Source organism: Stenella coeruleoalba, assembly GCF_951394435.1.
Source record: "Stenella coeruleoalba genome assembly, chromosome: 15".
Taxonomy (NCBI): Eukaryota; Metazoa; Chordata; class Mammalia; order Artiodactyla; family Delphinidae; genus Stenella; species Stenella coeruleoalba.
In genome coordinates, this window is record NC_137161.1 from 83272980 (window position 1) to 83292628 (window position 19649).

The window sequence follows — 19649 nt, forward strand, 5'->3', positions numbered from 1 at the left end:
GCGCCGTACAGCTCGGCTCCACCAATCAGCGCGCTCCTTCCGCGGCCGACCAGCGCTCCAGTGACGCGCGGGCCAGCCTGCGCCCGCGGCGCTTTGGCGATGGCCCCTCCCGCGCTAGCCCGGCTACTTAGCTGCGCGCTGCGCCTCTTGTGCGACGGCCCCTGGGCGGCGGCGCGTGCGGACGCGGCCTTGGCGCGCCCCCTGGCGGCCCGGCGGGGCGCTGCGGGCGCGGCGCTGACCCGGAGGCGGCGGCGGCGGTGCCCGGATGGAGGCACGTCATTGTCCCCCGCCGGGCGGCTGGGCTGTGTGCGGCGGCGGCGGCGGCGGCGGCGGCGGCGGCGGCGGCGGCGGCCGCCGAGGGGGATGGAGCGAGCGCCGAGCCGGGTCAGGTAAGCTCCCGCCTCTTTCCTGCCCGCCGCTGGCCGGCGTGGGGCCCGCGGAGCGCCCCGCTCGCCTCGGCCGCAGCTGCCCTGGCCGCCCCTCTGCCGGCGCGGCCCGCCGGGGGCTGGCGCGGCCCCTCGCCCGCCGCCCCCTCCGCAGCGGCGGGCCGCCCGGGACCCCGCCGCGCCGGTGGCAGTGCCGCCACCGCCGGCCGGGCCTGGCCGCTGGGGAGGGGGCGGCGGCCGCAACGGCCGCGGCGGCCGGGCTCCCAGATCGCCGGGCTGCGCGGGGAGGCCGGACCCCCCTGGTTGCCCATGGACACTGCCCTCCCACCCCCACCCGGCCCAGCCCGCCCCTCTCGGCCCGGGGGCTGGGCCCGGCTGGCTGCTCCGGGGCGGCCAGGCCCGCATGGGTCTGCCCGGGGTGGGCGTGTGCCGGCCGCTGAGCCGCCCGGAGTCCCCGGGCCGCCCACCGCCCCCCGCGTGGCTGCCACCTCCCGCCCCTCGGAGCCCCGGGCTCGCCTCCCTGCCCCCACTGCGCCCCCCAAAGAGACAAACTTTCCCACCCGGGCGTCCCGCCGGCCCGCCCGCCGCGCCGGTCCGTCCTCGCGGGGCCGTCCACCTGGCTAGTCCACCGGGTGTCCGAGTTCCCCACGCCTGCCGCCGGGCGGAGCGGGCACCCTCGGGAGGAGAGGAGGGGCCGGCCGGCCCGGCGTCGCGTCCCCCAAAGCGCGTGTGCCCTGGTCCTGTTCTTTATCTTCGGGGCAGGAAGACCCAAGTTACCTGAGGCGGGGGCGTGGGGGGGGAAAGGGCGGTCAGTTTCAGATGTTTGAGATGAAGATTTGATGGGACAGAAGTTTTACCATCTAGGACTTTAACCTCGCTGTAATGAATGCAATTGAGATTACTTTTGTGGAATAGCTCTTTTATATTACGGGAGGCCTTAGGGCTTACTTGTTTATGGGAAAACACGTTGGTTATTTAAAGTAAATACACTCAAATAACAGTAAAACTGGTTGAAAAACTAGTTAGCCCCTAAAACAGCAGTATTTTAGGTTCTTGTACGTTTTAGTGGAGTCTCAAATTTTAACTTGTACATTTGAAACATAATTCTCCTCTTCTGATTGTATTATTCATTCAAAGTGTATCGGTGTTGTGAATAATCGGTTTCACTTATTTGTATCTAGGGTCAGTTTCACTTCTTTTCTGTATCATTGAATTAAGTCTACAGAGTTTTTTTTGTAAAAGTTTAAAGCAAAGTGATTTGTTTCCTTACAAATAAGTAAAATCCAGGTTGTCTTTTTAAAGCTTGTGAGTTTTCAAATGGAAATGCAACAAGAATGTGGGTTACATTGTTTATTAAGAAGTACAGGTATAACAGTTTCTTTTTGCATGTATTTATATTTTTACCACAATGTATGTGGAGTGCCATAATGTTCAAATAGCCATATGCTTATTCTTTTAAAAATGAAAAAGAATAATGTATTCTAGCATTTGGTCACCACAAGGGAGAAATACCATATAAGGGACAGCATTTTAAGACTTTCAAGTAAAACATTGTAATTAAAGCAGGTACACTTAATGGAAACAATTGAGAAGTCACTTTGTCTCATTCCTCCACACACATCCAACCTTGATTTTTGTACTCAGTTTTTTTCAAACATGCTTTTGTAACTTTTTGTTTGTCTGTCATCAGGAGGTGTTGAGAGAAATTTAAACTTTTCATTGAAGTAGTTGCTTAAAAGTCCTGAGATTTATTTCAGTAATGTTTAGAAGCTTTACTGAGAGTAAAGAACATGTAACATCTGAATCCTGAGCCCTACGCAACATTGTTTGGCTTCCAGAAAGGTTTTCTCCAGCTTAGTACCTGATGGTTTCAGGGTAAGAAGTCATTGGCTGAATATGCATCTGAAGGAGAATGGATGTTGTTGGTTTTCCCAAATTATAATGCTATGTGGTTATCAATGACTCCGTTGTATGTTTTCCTTGGGTTTTTTTTCTTAATTAAAGAGTTGTTCCCCCCCACCCCGCGATCCCCCCAAAGGCAACTGGAGCAAGTAAAATGGTTTTATTTAGTCATTTGTTAATGATTGTCCTGAAGGGATGTTTATCCCAGAAAATCAAGGTTTTTGCTATTTAACATTACTGTAAATAAGGCTGGCTTAATCGTCACTGTTTTGGCTTTCTTCTTCCTTTTCCTCCTCCTCTACTTCTTTTCCCCTTGTTGTCTTATTCTTGCCTCCACGCTGTTTTGTAATTTCTTTTGACTGTCAGATGAGGAAAGTATAAACTTTATTTGGCTAATATGGCTCAGGCTTTCTTCCTGAATAAAGGTCCTGTGTTTTACCTAGATTGACTTAAAATTTCAGTTCAGTTTTTCTTTTTGTTAAGATCTAATTAACATCTTCTCTATTTCTACGTAAGATTCCAAAAATATTTAAGTTTGTACTTTTTTGGGGGGTGATAATCTTAATTTAAATCTTTAATTTAAAATCACAACAGAATTGAGGCTTTTAAACAAACCTTATTGTGAGTAGACAGTGCATCGTAACATTTGTTGAAGTGTCACGTACATGGGTAATTATTTTACTGTGCTGAATATTTTTTAAAACAAGTTTTAAAGGCTATTCCTACTTCAGAATTTTTAAGGATTAAATGAGATACTTTATATAAAACAGTCAGCGAAAATTGGTGCTAGGAGCAAACACTGGTTACGTCCTGTCTTCACAACTGATTCATTTGTTCAACACGTGTGGAGAGCTTTCCTTGTGCCAGGTCAGGGCATGTAAACAAGAACATGATGGAGAGCCGCAGGCAGGATGGCTGTGAGCGCTAAGGTGGAAATCTGGAAATCAGCCCGAGGGTGCCCAGGGTGCCACCAGAGCTTCCAGGAGGGGTTCTCAGACTGTCTTGGGGGAGGGGACTATCAAGGAAAGTGTCCCAGAGGAAATGAATTCTAAACGGAGAAGGTGTTCACTGGCTGGAGGTGGAAGGGTAGAGGAAGTTTGGGGAAAGAACAGCATGTGCAGAGCCTGGAGAGAGAAGACAGGACAGGACCAGGGGCACGGAGAGGCTCCTAGGGCGGCCAGTGTCCAGAGTCCGGGTGTCGGGATGCTGGGCCGGAGGCACTCGGGGCCGCCTGGAAGATCGTCTGCAGAGCAGTGGCCTCTGCTAGATTTGGTTGCCGCTAGACAATATGGGAAACGTTCCTAAAGTGCTGTGTTGTGGAGTTTGGTAGAGCCCAGCCGGGAATGTTGGGCTTGGGACCTTTTCCCAGTAGTGACTAGTTTGGGTAATAGTTGCTCCATTTCGTAGACCCAGTGGATTCTGTCCAGTCTCTCATAGGTCATTATGAAAATTAAGTAAGTTAGCGTGTGTTCAGTGGGTGACACAATGCCTAGCACATAGAAAGTGCTTAGTTAGTGGTGGCCCTAAGATTTTAATAGGGTTCAGAGAGAAAATTATAATTAAGTACTTTTATAACATGTATTTGTGTTCCAGTTTGATGTAAGTAATGCCTTATGGACTTCATTTTAAAAAATCATATACGCGAAATAAATGAGCCTCTTCAAAATGTGTTTCAAAAGTGAGACTTCCTGTATTAAAAAAGTAATATATTTCAAACAATGTCATTTTGGACTTTAAGCTTCAAATTAAAGCTAGATTTTCTTTTCATGTAGTTGAGACTTTTCCTTGAGGAATTATATATGTATTGAAAATTGAGCCAAGTGTGTTAGTGCATTTCACATTCTAGGTTTAAGCAAGGGAGAGAAAAAGTATAGGTACTTTGTGAATGTATAGAGTTGGAAATTGAGATACCTGATTATAAAACGAAATAGCAGATTTTCAGAGGGCATGGAATAGAATGACAAGATCTAATCAAATACTTCACTGAAGATTTTATAATCAAAAATTGTTGGCATGTTCAGATTAGCACAACAGTAAATATCCCAAGGAAATTATTACAAAGTTAAAAAATAGTGTTGCTTTTGTATTGGGGTGATTTGTTGGAAAATTAACCTAGCCGTTTTTAATTGTTTTCAAAGATCTAATGGTAGAATAAGTAGATTACTCTTCTTACCTTATGAAACAAATGTATGCTTTTCTCATCTTTTACAGAGGTGAACAATGACCACAGGTGACAAAGCTTCAGAATCTTCAGACCCATCAACCTGTCAGAACCAGCCTGGCAGTTCTGAGGCAGTCTCACCTGGAGACATGGAGGCAGGTTCTGCCAGCTGGGGTACTGTGTCTTCATTAAATGATGTTTCAAGTCACGCGCTTTCTTTAGGACCAGTACCTGGTGCTGTAGTTTATTCAAGTTCACCTGTACCTGAAAAATCAAAACCATCACCACCAAAGGATCAAGGTACTACTTTCTAGAAGAATCACTACAAGAAACTCCTGTATAAATGCTGTCAGTGGGTTGGTAGTTTCAGAGAGGGGCTTATTTTGCAAGATACACTGCCACCTGAATGGCCAGCAGAGTTACATTATTTGACAGGCTTCATTTTCCTCTGCTGCTTGTTCATGATTAACATATGTATCATAGCAAGGTAAGATTATTTTTAGTTACTATGAATTTATTTGTAGTTGAATTCCTAATTTTTTGAAGGATAAACTTTGTTTTGGTGAGAATTGAGATGGGCAAGCATTTCATTAACTTGTCCGTTAACTATAGTGCCCTAAGTAAATGTCTACCTTTTAAAAATTTAAAGATTTTTTTTAATGTTTTTAAAAATGGTTGCCTTTTGACAAATGAGCTCCACCCAACTTTGTTTTTGTTTGTTTAGTTTTTGCCAGTTAAAATCGTCTGTAGAAATAAAGCTCTTTGAAAGCGAGCAGATCCTGTAAATGTTACATTATGTATAAAGCCAGGTTAATGTGGTTATATTTGTTAAAACCCATGCTGATAAGTAAGACATTGACACTTTAGTTGGTACTCCTGAGACTTTCGGATTTGGAAGCTTTGAAACCTTAAGAGATTAGTTCCCACACAGAACATTGTTTGGTCTAGAATAATTTGGCTCTCACGTTGTTTTTTGTTTTGAGTCTTCCTAGTGCGTGTGATATTGTGATGTGGAGGTGGGTGGTAGGATTTGCTGAAGGTGTTTTGGGTGACGGGACATTTACATCACAAATCAAACAACGTAACTGAATGTTATACAGAGGGGTTTAAAGATCTTTATAAGCAGGGCATTCCCACAGGACATCCTCTCACAGACTCCAGCCTCCTGTCACCTTGCTGGGGCTCCTCTCTCTTCCTCAGGATTTAGTTTGTATCACCCCACCTGGCCCTTTTGGGGGCCCTTGTCACGCTCTTTGAACATCCATTTCTCCTTTCCTGATTTTGATCTCCCTTCTTCGGGAAGCTGAAGCCTGCCTTTTTGCATGCTTAAACACTCAATATTGCTATTAAAGTAGAGAACCATCTATTGGGCATCTCAATCTTTGGTAGTACTGAGGAACTGCTGAACTTTTGAAAAAACAGTCTTGCTGTGGATGATTTTTGACCTTTCCTAAATAAATTGTTTTTGAGCCTCGCCTGAGTATCATTAGCAATCTGTTTGTAAGTTTTAAAAATAGATAAGAAATTTTTAGACCATGTAGACTATACTTATGAGTATGTATAGTGATGCCTAACAGCCTGTTTCCCTGCTGGTAAATTTGGGATGACATCACTACCAACCTTTAGAATTGAGAGTATCCGACAGCTAGTGAGGACTGAGGAGGTGAGATGATGGTGAGGATGACGTGCTGCTGGGGGTACAGAACATGAGCATCCTCAGCACATATTACAGGGAATCGACTTTCCTGCACTTTTACTGTGTTGTACTTTGTTTATTTTTAAAATTATTTTAATGAAAAATTTTAAGTAGGTGCAGAAGAGAGAATAATTGTAATGAAGTCTCACGTGCCCCTCAGCCAGCTTTGATGTTTATCAGCTCCTGGCCAATTATACCTCCACCCACTTACTCCTCTCCCCACTCCCCATCATTTTAAAGCAAATCCAGGACTTTATACTTCATCTATAAATAGTTCAGTGTGTATATTTAAAGAAATCATGTCTGAAAATTCAAAGCTTTTTATATTAAAAATCCAGTCAATGTGCAGATTTCCCTGGTTGTTGTATAATTTTTTTTAACAGTTGACTGTTGAAATCAACCTCCAAACAAGGTCTATGCTTTGCATTTGGTGAATATCTTTTAAGTTTTTTTTAATCTGTTATATGCTGCCCCCCGCTTTTTTTGTCCTTGCAGTTTGTTTATCAAAGAAACCAAATCATATAGAGTTTCCCACATTCTGGGCTCTTTCTTTTAAAATGTCCCTTTCTCCCCTGTATTTCTGGTTAGCTGGTCATAAGAATCTTGATCAGATTCAGGTTTGATGTGTTGCTATTTATTCAGCTTCGGAAGTATACAAAGCTTTCTTTTTAAATATTTGTTTATTTTTCTAGCTCTAGGTGATGGCATTGCTCCTCCAGAAAAAATTCTTTTCCCATCTGAGAAGATTTGTCTTAAGTGGCAGCAAACTCATAGAGTAGGAGCTGGGCTCCAGAATTTGGGCAATACCTGTTTTGCCAACGCAGCGCTGCAGTGTTTAACTTATACACCACCACTTGCCAACTACATGCTATCACACGAACACTCCAAGACATGTAAGTGTTCTGTATTATTTTATGTGTATAGTGTTATGGTATGCTAACCTACTTTCATTTTTTTTCTCTGAAATGAAAGTGAAGCTTTAAGCCAAGAATTTGATCATCACTAAGGAGTTGGTTTCTTCTTTTAGAAATCATGGAGGAAGACAAAGATTTACATTCAGGTCGCATAAAAAACATTTTGCACATAATTTGACCTGTAGAATTATTTTAAAAGAAACATATTTTATCAGCATTTGGCATTTCTGAAGCCCCTGCTGGCTTTCTGCACTTGCTAAAAAATGTGACTAAAAAATGTGACATAAATGTCTACTGTCAACAGCTTGGGACAAGCAGGGCTAAGAATCCCACTTCTCCTGGCATCCATCCTGTGTTGAACGCTTGATTCATTTACAGGCTTTAAGCATTAACGGAGAGGAGCCTCTTGTCACTGGTCCTCACCTCCTGGAAATTCATGCAGGACTTTTCCTTTAGTGTGTGAGAGCTCGGTTTTCAACCCAGAGGGCAGGAAGTTAGTTAACACACGTTATGTCTTTAATTAGGTGAGAGCCAACTCCGTGGTCAACTAGTGAAATTCAGAATTTAGAACATACCCGTTTTTTGAGGTTTTGACCTTCTGCATATAGTGTTGTACATACTCTTCACCCTTGATAAGTGAAATCTCCCTGTTCTTTGATCTACATTAATGTGTGTGTGTGTATGTTAGGGTGCTGGTCCTTCATTATTAGGGTGAAAAAAAAGCCCCTTGGTTTCTTTTTGAATAGCCCTTTACTTTTTTGTGTTTTTTTTTGTGGCTTGTGGGATCTTAGTTCCCCCACCAGGGATTTATTTATTTATTTATTTATTTATTTATTTATTTATTTATTTGGCTGTGCCGAGTCTTCATTGCAGCACGCGGGATCTTTGATCTTCATTGCGGCGTGCGGGTTCTTTAGTTGTGGCATGTGGGATCTTTAGTTGAAGCATGCGAACTCTTAGTTGCAGCATGCATGTGGGATCTAGTTCCCTGACCTGGGATCAAACGGGGCCCCCTGCACTGAGAGCGTGGAGCCTTAGCCACTGGACCACCAGGGAAGTCCCCCGACCGGGGATTGAACCTGGGCCCTCGGCAGTGAAGGTGCCAGGTCCTAACCACTGGACCACCAGGGAATTCCCAAATAGTTTTTTACTTAATGGAGAATTTAGACTCACTCTTTTAAAACTTTATTCCCCCAAAGAGCAAAATTATGGTTTTAAAGAATTTGGAAAGTACAGAAAATTTTAAGGTAACCAAAAGAAAATCACCTAGAATCTCACCATCAAGAGGTGTTTCTTATGCCAGGGTTTCAAATTACAGAAGGAAGATTCTGTTTGCCCTCATTTTCTTCCTTTTTAAGTCCATAATTCATTCCCCACAGACAGCTTTCCTATCACTTTTGCACTTAATGAAAGTAGGATGTGGATGAAAACCCAGCACTGGCACCTGGACAGAGAGAGAGAGGATGGAGACAAAAATGCAGACACTCGGGGCATCCAGAATTAGGTGCCTGTCTTTTATAGGCCATTGGTCGTTTTCTCTTTCTCTCTGTTTTCTCAGCTTTATTGAGGTGTTGTTGATAAACAATAAATTGCATGTTTAAAATACACAATTTGATGCATTTTGACATTTGTGTATACCCATGAAACGATCCCCACAGTCTACATCATGGACATACTCATTGCCCCCTAAAGAGTCTCAGTGCTCCTTTGAAATCAGCCCCTCCCGCCCTTTCCTGTCCCTCATCCCCTCCACCCCAGGCAGCCCCTGATACGCTTTCTGTTTGCTACCGATTAGTTTGTATTTTCTAGAATGTCTTCTATGTGGAATTACGCAGTATATATTTTTATATTGCCTGGCTTCTTTCACTCAGCACAGTTATTTCAGCATTATTCCATGTTGTTGCATGTATCAATAGTTAATTTTTATTGCTGAGTAGTATTCCATTGTATGGATAGATGTACCACAGTTTGATTCTCCATTCACCTATTGATGGACATTTGGGTGATTTCCCATTTTGGGCCATCACAAATTAAGCTACTATGAGGACTTCCCTGGTGGCGCAGTGGTTAAGAATCTACCTGCCAATGCAGGGGACACCGGTTCAATCCCTGGTCTGGGAAGATCCCACATGCCACGGAGCAGCTAAGCCTGTGCGTCACAACTACTGAGTCTGCGCTCTAGAGTCCATGAGCCACAACTACCGAGCCCATGTGCTGCAACTGCCAAAGCCCGCGTGCCTAGTGCTCCGCAACAAGAGAAGCCACCACAATGCGAAGCTCATGCACCGCAACGACGAGTAGCCCCCACTCGCCACAACTAGAGAAAGCCTGCACGCAGCAACGAAGACCCAACGCAGCCAAAACACAAAACAAAACAAAACAACAAATTAAGCTACCTTGAAGTCTTTGTAAGGACATGTTTTCATTTCTTGTGGGTAAATATCTAGGAGAGGAATGGCTTGGTCCTATAGTATGTGTGCGCTTAACTTTAAGTTACTTCCAAACTGTCTCCCAAAGGGATTGTGATATTTTACATTTCCACCAGCAGTGAATGAAACTTCCATTTGTTCCCTATCTCCCCTAATACTTGGCGTGGTCAGTCTTTCCAATTTTAGCCACTCTAATAGGTGTGTAGTATAATAGTATCTTACTGTGGTTTTAATTTGCATTTCCATAATGAATAATGATGTTGAACATCTCTCCATATGGTTCTTTGCCATCTGTGTATTTGCTTTGCTCAGGCGCCTGCTCATATCTTTTGCCTGATTTAAAATTGCGTAGTTTTCTTATCGTTGAGTTTTGAGAGTTCTTTATGTATTCTGGATAGAAGCCCTTTATCAGATATGTAATTTGCAAATGTTTCCCAATCTGGAGAAAACAGTCTCCTCACACTGTCTTTCAAAGAGCATGTTTTTAGTTTTGAAGAATACTACTTCATTATTTTTCCATTGTTATCATCTGTGCTTTAGGTGTTGTATTTAAGAAATCTGCCTAACGAGAGGTTGCAAAGATTTTCCCTTTATTTTTTAGCAGTTTTATACTTTTAGTTTTTATATTTAGGTCAGTGATACATTTTGAGTTAATTTTTATTTGTGGTGTGAAGAATGGATTAAAGTTCATGTTTTTCAATATGGATATCCAGTTGTTCCAGCACTATTTGTTCAAAAGATAGCCCTTTCTCTACTGAATTGTTTTTGTACCTTTGTCAAAAACCAATTGATCAGGGCTTCCCTGGTGGCGCAGTGGTTGGGAGTCCGCCTGCCGATGCAGGGGGTGCGGGTTTGTGCCCCGGTCCGGGAAGATCCCACGTGCCGCGAAGCGGCTAGACCTGTGAGCCATGGCTGCTGGGCCTGCGCGTCGGGAGCCTGTGCTCCGCAACGGGAGAGGCGCAGCAGTGAGAGGCCCGCGTACCGCAAAAACAACAACAGCAGCAGCAACAAAAATCAATTGATCATATACATATGGATCTATTTCTGGACTCTGTTTTGTTACACTGATCCACTATCTGTCTTGACACCATAGCACAGTGCCTTGTTACTATATATTTAAAAGTTTTGAAGTCAGGTAACTTTTCCAACTTTGTTCTCCTTTTTCAAAGTTGTTTTGGCCATTCTTGGTCCTTTGCATTTCCAAATGAATTTTGAAATCAGTTTGTCAATTTCTACAAAAAAGCTTCCTGAGATTTTGATTAGGATTGTGTTGAATCTGTACATCAGTTTGGGACGAATGACAGCCAAACAGTATTGTCTTCTGACCCACAAACTAGGTATTTATTTAGGTTATCTTCAGTTTTTCTTAGCTGTGTTGCATAGTTTTCAGTATACAAGTACAATTTGTACATTTTTTAATCCGATTTATCCCTAAGTATTTCATATTTTTGAAAGCTATTATAAATGGTAATAGTTTTTGAATTTCGATTTTTGATTGTTCATTGTGAGAATATAGAAATGCAGTTGAACTTTGTTTATTGATCTTGTATCCTACAACTTTGCTCAGCTCCTTAATTCTAGTAGTTTTTTTAATACAATTACTTGATTGATGCCCTTATGATTACTTAGAGGCGTGTTTTTAGTTGCGAGATGATTGGGGATTTTTCGGAAATTGTCCTGTTACTGATTACTACTTTAATTCCATTGTGGTCAGAGAAGATACTTTTATTGTTTGAATCCTTTGAAACTTGAGACTTGTTTTATGCACCAGAACGTGGTCTAGCTTGTTAAATATTCCACGTGTACTTAGTAAGGATGTGTATTCTGCTGGGTTGGTTGGAGTTTCTATAAATGCTGATTATGTTTAGTTACTTGATAATGTTGTTGAGATTGTCTTTTATGTCCTTTTACTGCTTTTCTGTCTACTTGTTCTATCAAATTTTGAGAGAGGTATGTTGAAATAAAAGAAATTTTTGAATTTGTTTCTTCATTCTGTTCTATCAGCTTTGCTTCATGTATTGTGAAACTCTGTCACTTAAGGTTATTATGACCTCTTGGTGAACTGACCTATTTATAACTTATGAAATGACCCTCTTTATCCCAAATAGTATGCTTTACTCTGAAATCTGCTTTGTCTGAAATAGAGCCACTCCAGTTTTCTTATTAATGTTAGCATGGTGTGTCTTTTTACATCTTTTAACTTTTAACCTATTTGTGTTTATATTTAAAGTGGATTTCTTGTAAACAGCCTATAGTTTGTTCTTGTTTTTTAATCCAGTCTTACAGTCTCTGCCTTTTAAAATATAAATCATTTATATTTAATGAGAGTATTGATATGATTGGTTTTACATTTACCATCTTGCTATTTGTTTTCTAATTGTCCTGTATTCTTTGTTCCCTTTTTCATCGTTTTCTGCTTTCTTTTGGAATGAGTAATTTTATATTTCCTCTCCTTTATTGGCATATTTTCTCTAACTTTGTTTTCTCTTTTTAGTGGTTGCTTTAGGGTTTAGCATACATTTTTAACTTACCATAGCTTGCATTGAGATACTATTAGATTTCTTGTGTAGTATAAGGACTTTATGACAGTATACTTTCATGGTCTCTCTCTAGGCATTTGTGCTATTGTTGTCACACGTTTTATTTTTACTTAATTTGTATCCACATAATATATTGTATTATTTTGCTTTAAATAAAATTTAAAAGTTTTAAGTAGTTTGTTAAGGTTTCTTTACCAGTCTTTTATATTTACTTACTCTTTTATCATTTCCACTGCTTTTAATTCCTTTGTGTAGATCCAGACATCCATCTGGTATTTTTTCATATGCCTGGAGGAATTCCCTTAACTTTTCTTGCTGGTGACAAACTGTTTTTTTTTGTTTGGTTGGTTGGTTGGTTTTCTTAATAAATTTATTTATTTATTTATTTTTGGCTGCGTTGGGTCTTCATTGCTGGGTGCGGGCTTTAGTTGCGGCGAGCAGGGGCTACTCTTCCTTGTGGTGCACGGGCTTCTCATTGTGATGGCCTCTCTTGTTACGGAGCATGGGCTCTAGGTGCGTGGGCTTCAGTAGTTGTGGCACACAGGCTCAGTAGTTGTGGCTCATGGGCTCTAGAGCACAGGCTCAGTAGTTGTGGCGCCTGGGCTTAGTTGCTCCACGGCATGTGGGATCTTCCTGTACCAGGGGTCGAACCCGTGTCCCCTGCATTGGCAGGTGGATTCTTAAACACTGCGCCACCAGGGAAGCCCCCAAACTCTGTTTTTTGGGTTTTGTTTTATTTATTTGTTTGTTTTTTATTCTTGGTCTGAAATATTTTTATTTTGCCTTTTTTTGAAGCTAAACTTTATTTTGAGGTAATTTTAGATTTACTTGCAGTTGTAAGAAATCACACAGAGGCCTCCTATGTACCCTTACCCAGTTTCCCCCAGTGGTGACACTGTAGTTCAGTCTCACAGCCAGGATATTGATATCGATACAGTCAAGGTACAGAACATTTCCATCACTAAGGATCATGTTTCCCTTTTATAGCCAAGCCCACTTCCCTCGTGTCCCCACCTCCTCCTTAATCCCTGGCAACTACTAGTTATCACTTCTATTATTTTGTCATTTCAAGAATGTTACATATGTTGAATTATATAGTAGGGATTGGCTTTTTCACTCCACATAAGTCTCTGGATATTCATTCACTTTGTTGTGTATATTAATCATTTGTTCCTTTTTATTGCTGACTAGTATTCCATGGTATGGATGGACCACAATTTGTTTAACCGCTCACCCATTAAAGGACATCTGGGTTGTTTCCAGTTTCTGGATATTATGAATAGAGCTGCTGTAAACATTAGTGTGTAGAGCATATGTGTGAACACAAGTCTTTATTTCTCTGGAATAAATGCCCAGAACTACAGTTGCTGGGTCATAAGGTAGTTGCGTGTTTAGTTTGGTAAGAAATTGCCAGGTAGTTTTCCAGAGTGGCTGACCAGTTTACGTTCCCACCAGCAGTGTAGTGCGCTCCAGTGGCTCTGCATTGTTGCCAGCATTTGGTGTTTCACTATTTTTCATTTTAGCCATACGGTAATGATGAGTATAATGATATCTCATTGTAGTTTTAATTTGCATTTCCCTAATGCCTAAAGGTCTTGAACTTCTCTCCATGTGTTTATTTACCATCTGTATATATCCCCTTTGGAAAATATCTCTTTGTGTCTTTTGTTCATTTTCTATTGTGTTCTTTGTTTTTATATTGTTGTTTTGTTCTTTATATATTCTAGATATTAGGTCTTTTTCGGATGTATATTTCCAACATTTCCTGCCAGTTTGAAGCTTGTCTTTTCATCCCCTTAACAGGGTCTTTCACAGAGCAAAAGTTTTAAATTTTGGTGAAGTCCAATTTTTCCTTTTATGGATTGTGCTTCTGCTGTCAAGTATAAGATCTCTTTGCGTAGCCTTTGATCCTAAAGATTTTCTCCTATTTTTTTTCCTACAAGTTCTATAGTTTTACATTTAGGTATGTGATCCATTTTACGTTAATTTTTGTATAGCATGAGGTTTAGTTTTTCTGTCTGTGGATGTCCAGTTGCTCTAGCACCATATGTTTAAAAGGCTATCTTTCCTTCATTAATTGCTTTTGCACTTTTGTAAAAAAATCACTTGGGTGTATTTGTGTGGGTCTATCTCTGGGTCCCCTATTCTGTTCTGTTAAGGTATGTATCTGTCCCACAACACGTGTGGTTGGTCTTTGTTATTGTAGCTATGTAATAAATCTTGATATCAGGTAGAGTGAGTCCATCCACTTATTCTTTTTCAAAATTGTTTTTTTCTATTCTGGTTCCTTTGTCTTTCCATATAAATTACAGAATAATCTTGTCTATATGTACAAAAAAATCTTGTTGGGATTTTGATAGAAATTTTGTTAAACCTGTATCTCAGTTTGGGGAGAATTGACGTCTCTACTATGCTGACATTTCCAGTCTGTGGATGTGGTGTGTCTCTCCATTTACTTAGATCTTCTTTACTTTGTTTCATCAGTGTTGTGTAGTTAATCAGCATGTTTTGTTTTGTTAGATCTACACCTAATCCTTTTATTTTTTGAGGAATTATAAGCATCATTATATTTTTAATTTTGGTGTTCACATTTTTATTGCCGGTATATAAAAATACATTTGATTTTTGTATATTGACCTTACTGACTTCACTTAATATTTCTAGGCTTTTTTTTTTCTTTTGGGAGTCCTTGTATTTTTCTATGTAGAGAATCATGTCATATGCAGATAGGGACATTTTTACTTACTCCTTACTGATCTGTGTCCTTTATTCCCTTTTCTTGCCTTATTTCACTGGCTAGAACTTCCAGGAATATGTTGAATAAGAGTGCTCAGAGCTGACGTCCTTGCCTCATTTCTGATCTTAGGGGAAAAGCATTCAGTTTGATGTTAGCTGTAGGTTTTTCCTTTTTATCAAGTCAAGGAAGTTCCCCTCTATTTCTTTTTTTTTTTCCTCTTCTATTTCTGTTTTACTGATTCCCGCTTTTTATCTTGAATGAGTGTTGATTTTTGTCAATAGCTTTTTCTGTGTCAAATTGATATGATCATGTGAATTTCTTCTTCAGCTTATTGATATAGTGGATTACACTGGTAGATTTTCCAGTACTGAGTCATCTTTGTATCTCTGGAATAAACTCCGTTTGGTCATGATGTTTATTTTTATATTTTGCTGAATTTTTGTTAAGGATTTTTACATGTGTTCATGAGATATGTTGCTCTTTAATCTTCTGTTTTTGTACCACCTTTGTGTGGTTTTGGTATCAGGGTAATACTAGCTTTATAAAATGAATTTGGGATATGTTAACTCCTGTTTTTCGGAAGAGATTGTGTAGAATTGATGTAAATTCTTATTTAGTGTAGAATCCATCAGGGAAACTATCTTGGCCTGGAGATTTCTATTCTGGGAGTTTTAAAATTGCAAATTTAATTTCCTTAATAAGTATAGCGCTATTGCAATTATTTTATACTGGGTGGGTTGTGGTAGTTCACTTCTTTTGAGGAATTGGTCCATTTTTCCAAAGTTGTCAAATTTATGTGTGTGAAGTTATTTATAGTATTCCCTTGTTATCCTTTTGATGTCTGCAGGGTTGATATCCTTGTTTTTGCTTCTGATATTGGTATTACTGTAAATTTCCCTTGCAACACTGCTTTAGCTGTGTCCCAAAACTTTTTTTTTAATTAATTAATTAATGTATTTATTTATGGCTGCGTTGGTTCTTCGTTGCTGCGCACGGGCTTTCTCTAGTTGTGGTGAGTGGGGGCTACTCTTTGTTGTGGTGTGCGGACTTCTCATTGCAGTGGCTTGTGTTTTTCGCAGATCACAGGCTCTAGGCACGCGGGCTTCAGTAGTTGTAGCATGCGGGCTCAGTAGTTGTGGCTCGTGGGCTCTAGAGCGCAAGCTCAGTAGTTGTGGCGCACAGGCTTAGTTGCTCCGCAGCATGTGGGATCTTCCCGGACCAGGGCTCAAACCCAGGCCCCCTGTATTGGGAGTGTGGAGTCTTAACCACTGCGCCACCAGGGAAGTCCTGTAACTGTTATTCTTATTTCAGGAGTGTGCCCGTTATTTATAATACCCCTTGATGTATATACAGAGTCATATTTTGCTAATTTGGAGGATTATCATCTGTTATCTTTCAGGTCATGCAGAAGGATTTTGTATGATGTGTACAATGCAGGCTCATATCACACAAGTGCTGAACCATCCTGGGGATGTTATTAAACCGATGTTTGTCATTAATGAGATGCGGCGTAAGTATCCTCTATAGTAGTTTATATTAGTATTTGTTAGCTAATTGGTCTTAATGGTCTAACTGGTAGATGATGAGCTCCTTGTGTATTACAACAAACAGCTTATTGTATATGTATATGTCTTTAATGAATAACAGGTTTTTAGTAAACTATTTACTATATAAACACATTTTGAAACCTAAAGTAAAAGATGACAAGATAGTAAAGAAGGTGGTATTCAGTTTAATATATAAACACATTAAAAATTTTTAAAAACTCAATTTATTAATAAAATCATTGGTAAGTTTTACAGTGTTTTTCTCAGATATTTGGATTTCTATGCTAATACTAACTCTAATATTGTCCCGCAGGTTTCTTTAGTTTTCAGTTTCACTATACATAGTGATGGGAATTATCAAAATAAAGTTAATTATACTTTTAAAGAAAATTTTATACTCATAACTTAGCAAATTTGTGGATAAATTTCACTTTTTCTATACAAATTTTAAATGACTTTAAAATTTCCTCTTGAATTGTAATGATCCTGATAGGTCACATGAAATATTTTTATGCACTTTCTGTATGTTTTTTGCAGTAAGCTTTTACATCAGCTTAATTAACTGAGTTGGAATAAAAAATGCTTGCGAATAAAACAAAAACCTAACTCTTACTCTGCTGTCTAGCTGGGTAATTATAGGGGTGGATAATTACACAGTGACTATTTATAATCTTTTTGCCTAAAAAGCTGCTGAAGATAAAGAGGTGTTATATTGGCCCTTGGTACTATTAACAGGCCAGAGTAGACAATGCAAAAATTTTTTAAACATTATAGGATCCCGGCAGAATTTTAGCCAGGGGTGATTTTGTTTGTTTAATTACGTGTATATATTACACACACACACACACACACACACACACACACACACACACACACACACATACGGCAGGCATGTCTAATATTTTTAAACTTAGTCTTTAAGAGAATGTCATTGTGTGTATATACATACATCCATGAACATACGCCGCCTGCTAACTCCAAACATACATGGTTGAATAATGAAATTGTCATTTTTGTAGGTCAGAACTGGTAGAATATTGGCAATTTCATATGATTCAAGTTAATATATATTTATATATATTCATACACATTAAAATTCTATGTATATTGTTTATACTTTTGTGTTGTTTTTCATTATTATGTAATTTTGTCTTGCGGCTGTTTAGTCAATTAGAAATAGGACCAAGGTGATACTCAGTGGAGAATATAGTGTGTTCTCTAGGTTATTGGGATAGAATTTAGATAGGTTCACACATTTATGTTTTACATGGATTCTCTCAGGGAGATCTAGGGCCAGATTTAAGATGTGTGCACTGACATAACATTTGGGACAAATTTTTGAAACAGTACAGCCAAAGTTGAATTTATTCAGGTATCATTTTATTGCTGAAGACATAGAGTCTCTGGGCTCTCAGCAACTCTAGCCCATGTGGACTTTTAATGGTCTAAAGGGCCTGTCCTAGCTGTTCTCAGGGGAGCTTATTAATGCTGTTTCCTCATAAAATAATTATCGGGTATTTTCTAACCAACGTATTGACATAAGATGTAACTTTTGGGGGAGTACAGCCCCGCATGTCACGTGATGATAAAGCTGTGTCTTTACTCGAACTTTATAGGCATAGCTAGGCACTTCCGCTTTGGAAGCCAAGAAGATGCCCATGAATTCCTTCAGCACACTGTTGATGCTATGCAAAAAGCATGCTTGAATGGCAGCAACAAGTGAGTACACACAGCATCCGTCAACCCCCATTCCCACCCCCCGCCTACCTCGCTGGCTCACCAGAACTCAGTCTAGCCTTTTACGATGGGTGTGCAGAGCTCTCTTTCGGCCTCAACTTTTGACTTTGCGCTGCCTCTTCCTCCAGTGATTGGCATTATTTTCAAATGGTTGAAATTTTAAAAGGTGTGCTTACTATAATAATTTGGATTTAATTACAGATGTCAGGACATGAATATTGGTCTTGACATGATTTAATTTCTGGGTATCATCATCCCTCTGCAGGTCAAAACTAACCACTTCTCCTTTCTTGTGCCAGCGTTTTCTGAGTTGATCTCTAGACTTTAAAATCTGTATTTGTTCCCTGTGTCTTTCTCATTCTGGTCACTTACCAGTTTCTGCAGTTTCTTCTTTAAAATCTAAATGTGGGCTCAAGAGGAAGATTGGAGAAACAATTAGATAACAAGTCCTAACCCACTTGTATTGCCTCAACACACCCAGCAAGTCTCCCATTCCCTTCCCACTGCCATCAGCACTGCCTCGCCCAGGCTATCCTTGTCAGTATGACAGTAGCTGCAGAACAGGGGAGAATGCTCTGTGTTCCCTGCCTTCGCCGGCAAGTCCTCACACTCGGTGTCACAGTCCTGCTTTAGGGTGACTTCCTCTTACTACTTGCTTCAGGGCCAGATTCCTGACTTAATTTTGAAGTCCCTTCTTAATACCAGGCTACCTCTTTTCCTGCCTCACCCCAAACCCTCACTGTGTTCTGATGAGGCAAGGCTATTCTCTGGCTGTCACACATACTGTGCAGCTCTGCTGTTTGAATTCTCGTTCTTTTATAGATGTACATGCTTTTAAAATCTGGTTATAGCCTCTGTCGTTCTTGTGGAACTCTTCTCTCATTTTACTGTTTGACTTTTTCAGATTAGACAGACACACCCAGGCTACCACACTCGTTTGCCAGATATTTGGAGGATACCTAAGATCTAGAGGTAAACTTCTGTTTAAAGGTTGATAAGTGTGATACAGTATGTGGTTTAAAAAATGCAAAGGATAGGAAAGGGTTAATAATGGAAAGTGTATCTCCCTTCCGGCCCAGACTCCCATCCCCCATCCTCAGAGGCAGCCCCTGTCCCATTCCAGTAGTTTCCTGTGCATGAGCAGACTGGCTTCTTTTCACATTGGAAACCTTTTTACATTTCAGCACATATAGGTCTAACAGAGTCTTTCACAGTTGCAGTAGTATTCCATTTATTTTAGTTCCCTATCAGGGAATTTTTAGATTGTTTCTAATTTTTGTTGTTGTTGTTACCATCAGTGCTTCATTGAACATCCCTGTATACACATGCCTTTATGTCCATGTAAAAGTGTATATACACAGGATAAATTTTTAGAATCTCCTTATCAAAGGGTGTGTTTATTTTGAACTTCGACTCTGCCGTGTCACTCTTCCAAGAGCCCACGCCAGTTTCCACTCCAGCTAGCGGCGAGTGTGCATCACATTAGTGCCTCTCACTGTGTAGTGGTAAATGGTTTGCCCAATGTGATAGAGAAAAAAGTACCTTGTGTGTTTTATTTTGTGATAGTATTTATATGTTCTGTCATTTCAGTAGTTGGTAT

The 19649-nt window shown here is 40.5% G+C and overlaps 1 protein-coding gene across 3 annotated transcripts in view; it reads left to right on the forward strand.

The window, feature by feature from the left end:
- Nucleotides 1-323: 323 nt before the first annotated feature.
- USP42 (ubiquitin specific peptidase 42) overlaps nt 324-19649 on the forward strand; it is a 35703-nt gene continuing 16377 nt past the window's right edge. For 2 of the 3 annotated variants that reach the window (XM_079945354.1, XM_079945356.1), the window contains exons 1-6: nt 324-389; nt 4500-4749; nt 6838-7038; nt 16165-16275; nt 17929-18031; nt 18954-19021. In XM_079945354.1, the coding sequence (XP_079801480.1) occupies nt 4509-4749; nt 6838-7038; nt 16165-16275; nt 17929-18031; nt 18954-19021 (724 nt within the window). In that variant the 5' untranslated portion in view covers nt 324-389; nt 4500-4508. Of the gene's footprint in view, nt 390-3705; nt 4750-6837; nt 7039-16164; nt 16276-17928; nt 18032-18953; nt 19022-19649 lie in introns of those variants that run through there. The other variant, XM_079945355.1, reaches the window with a different exon arrangement.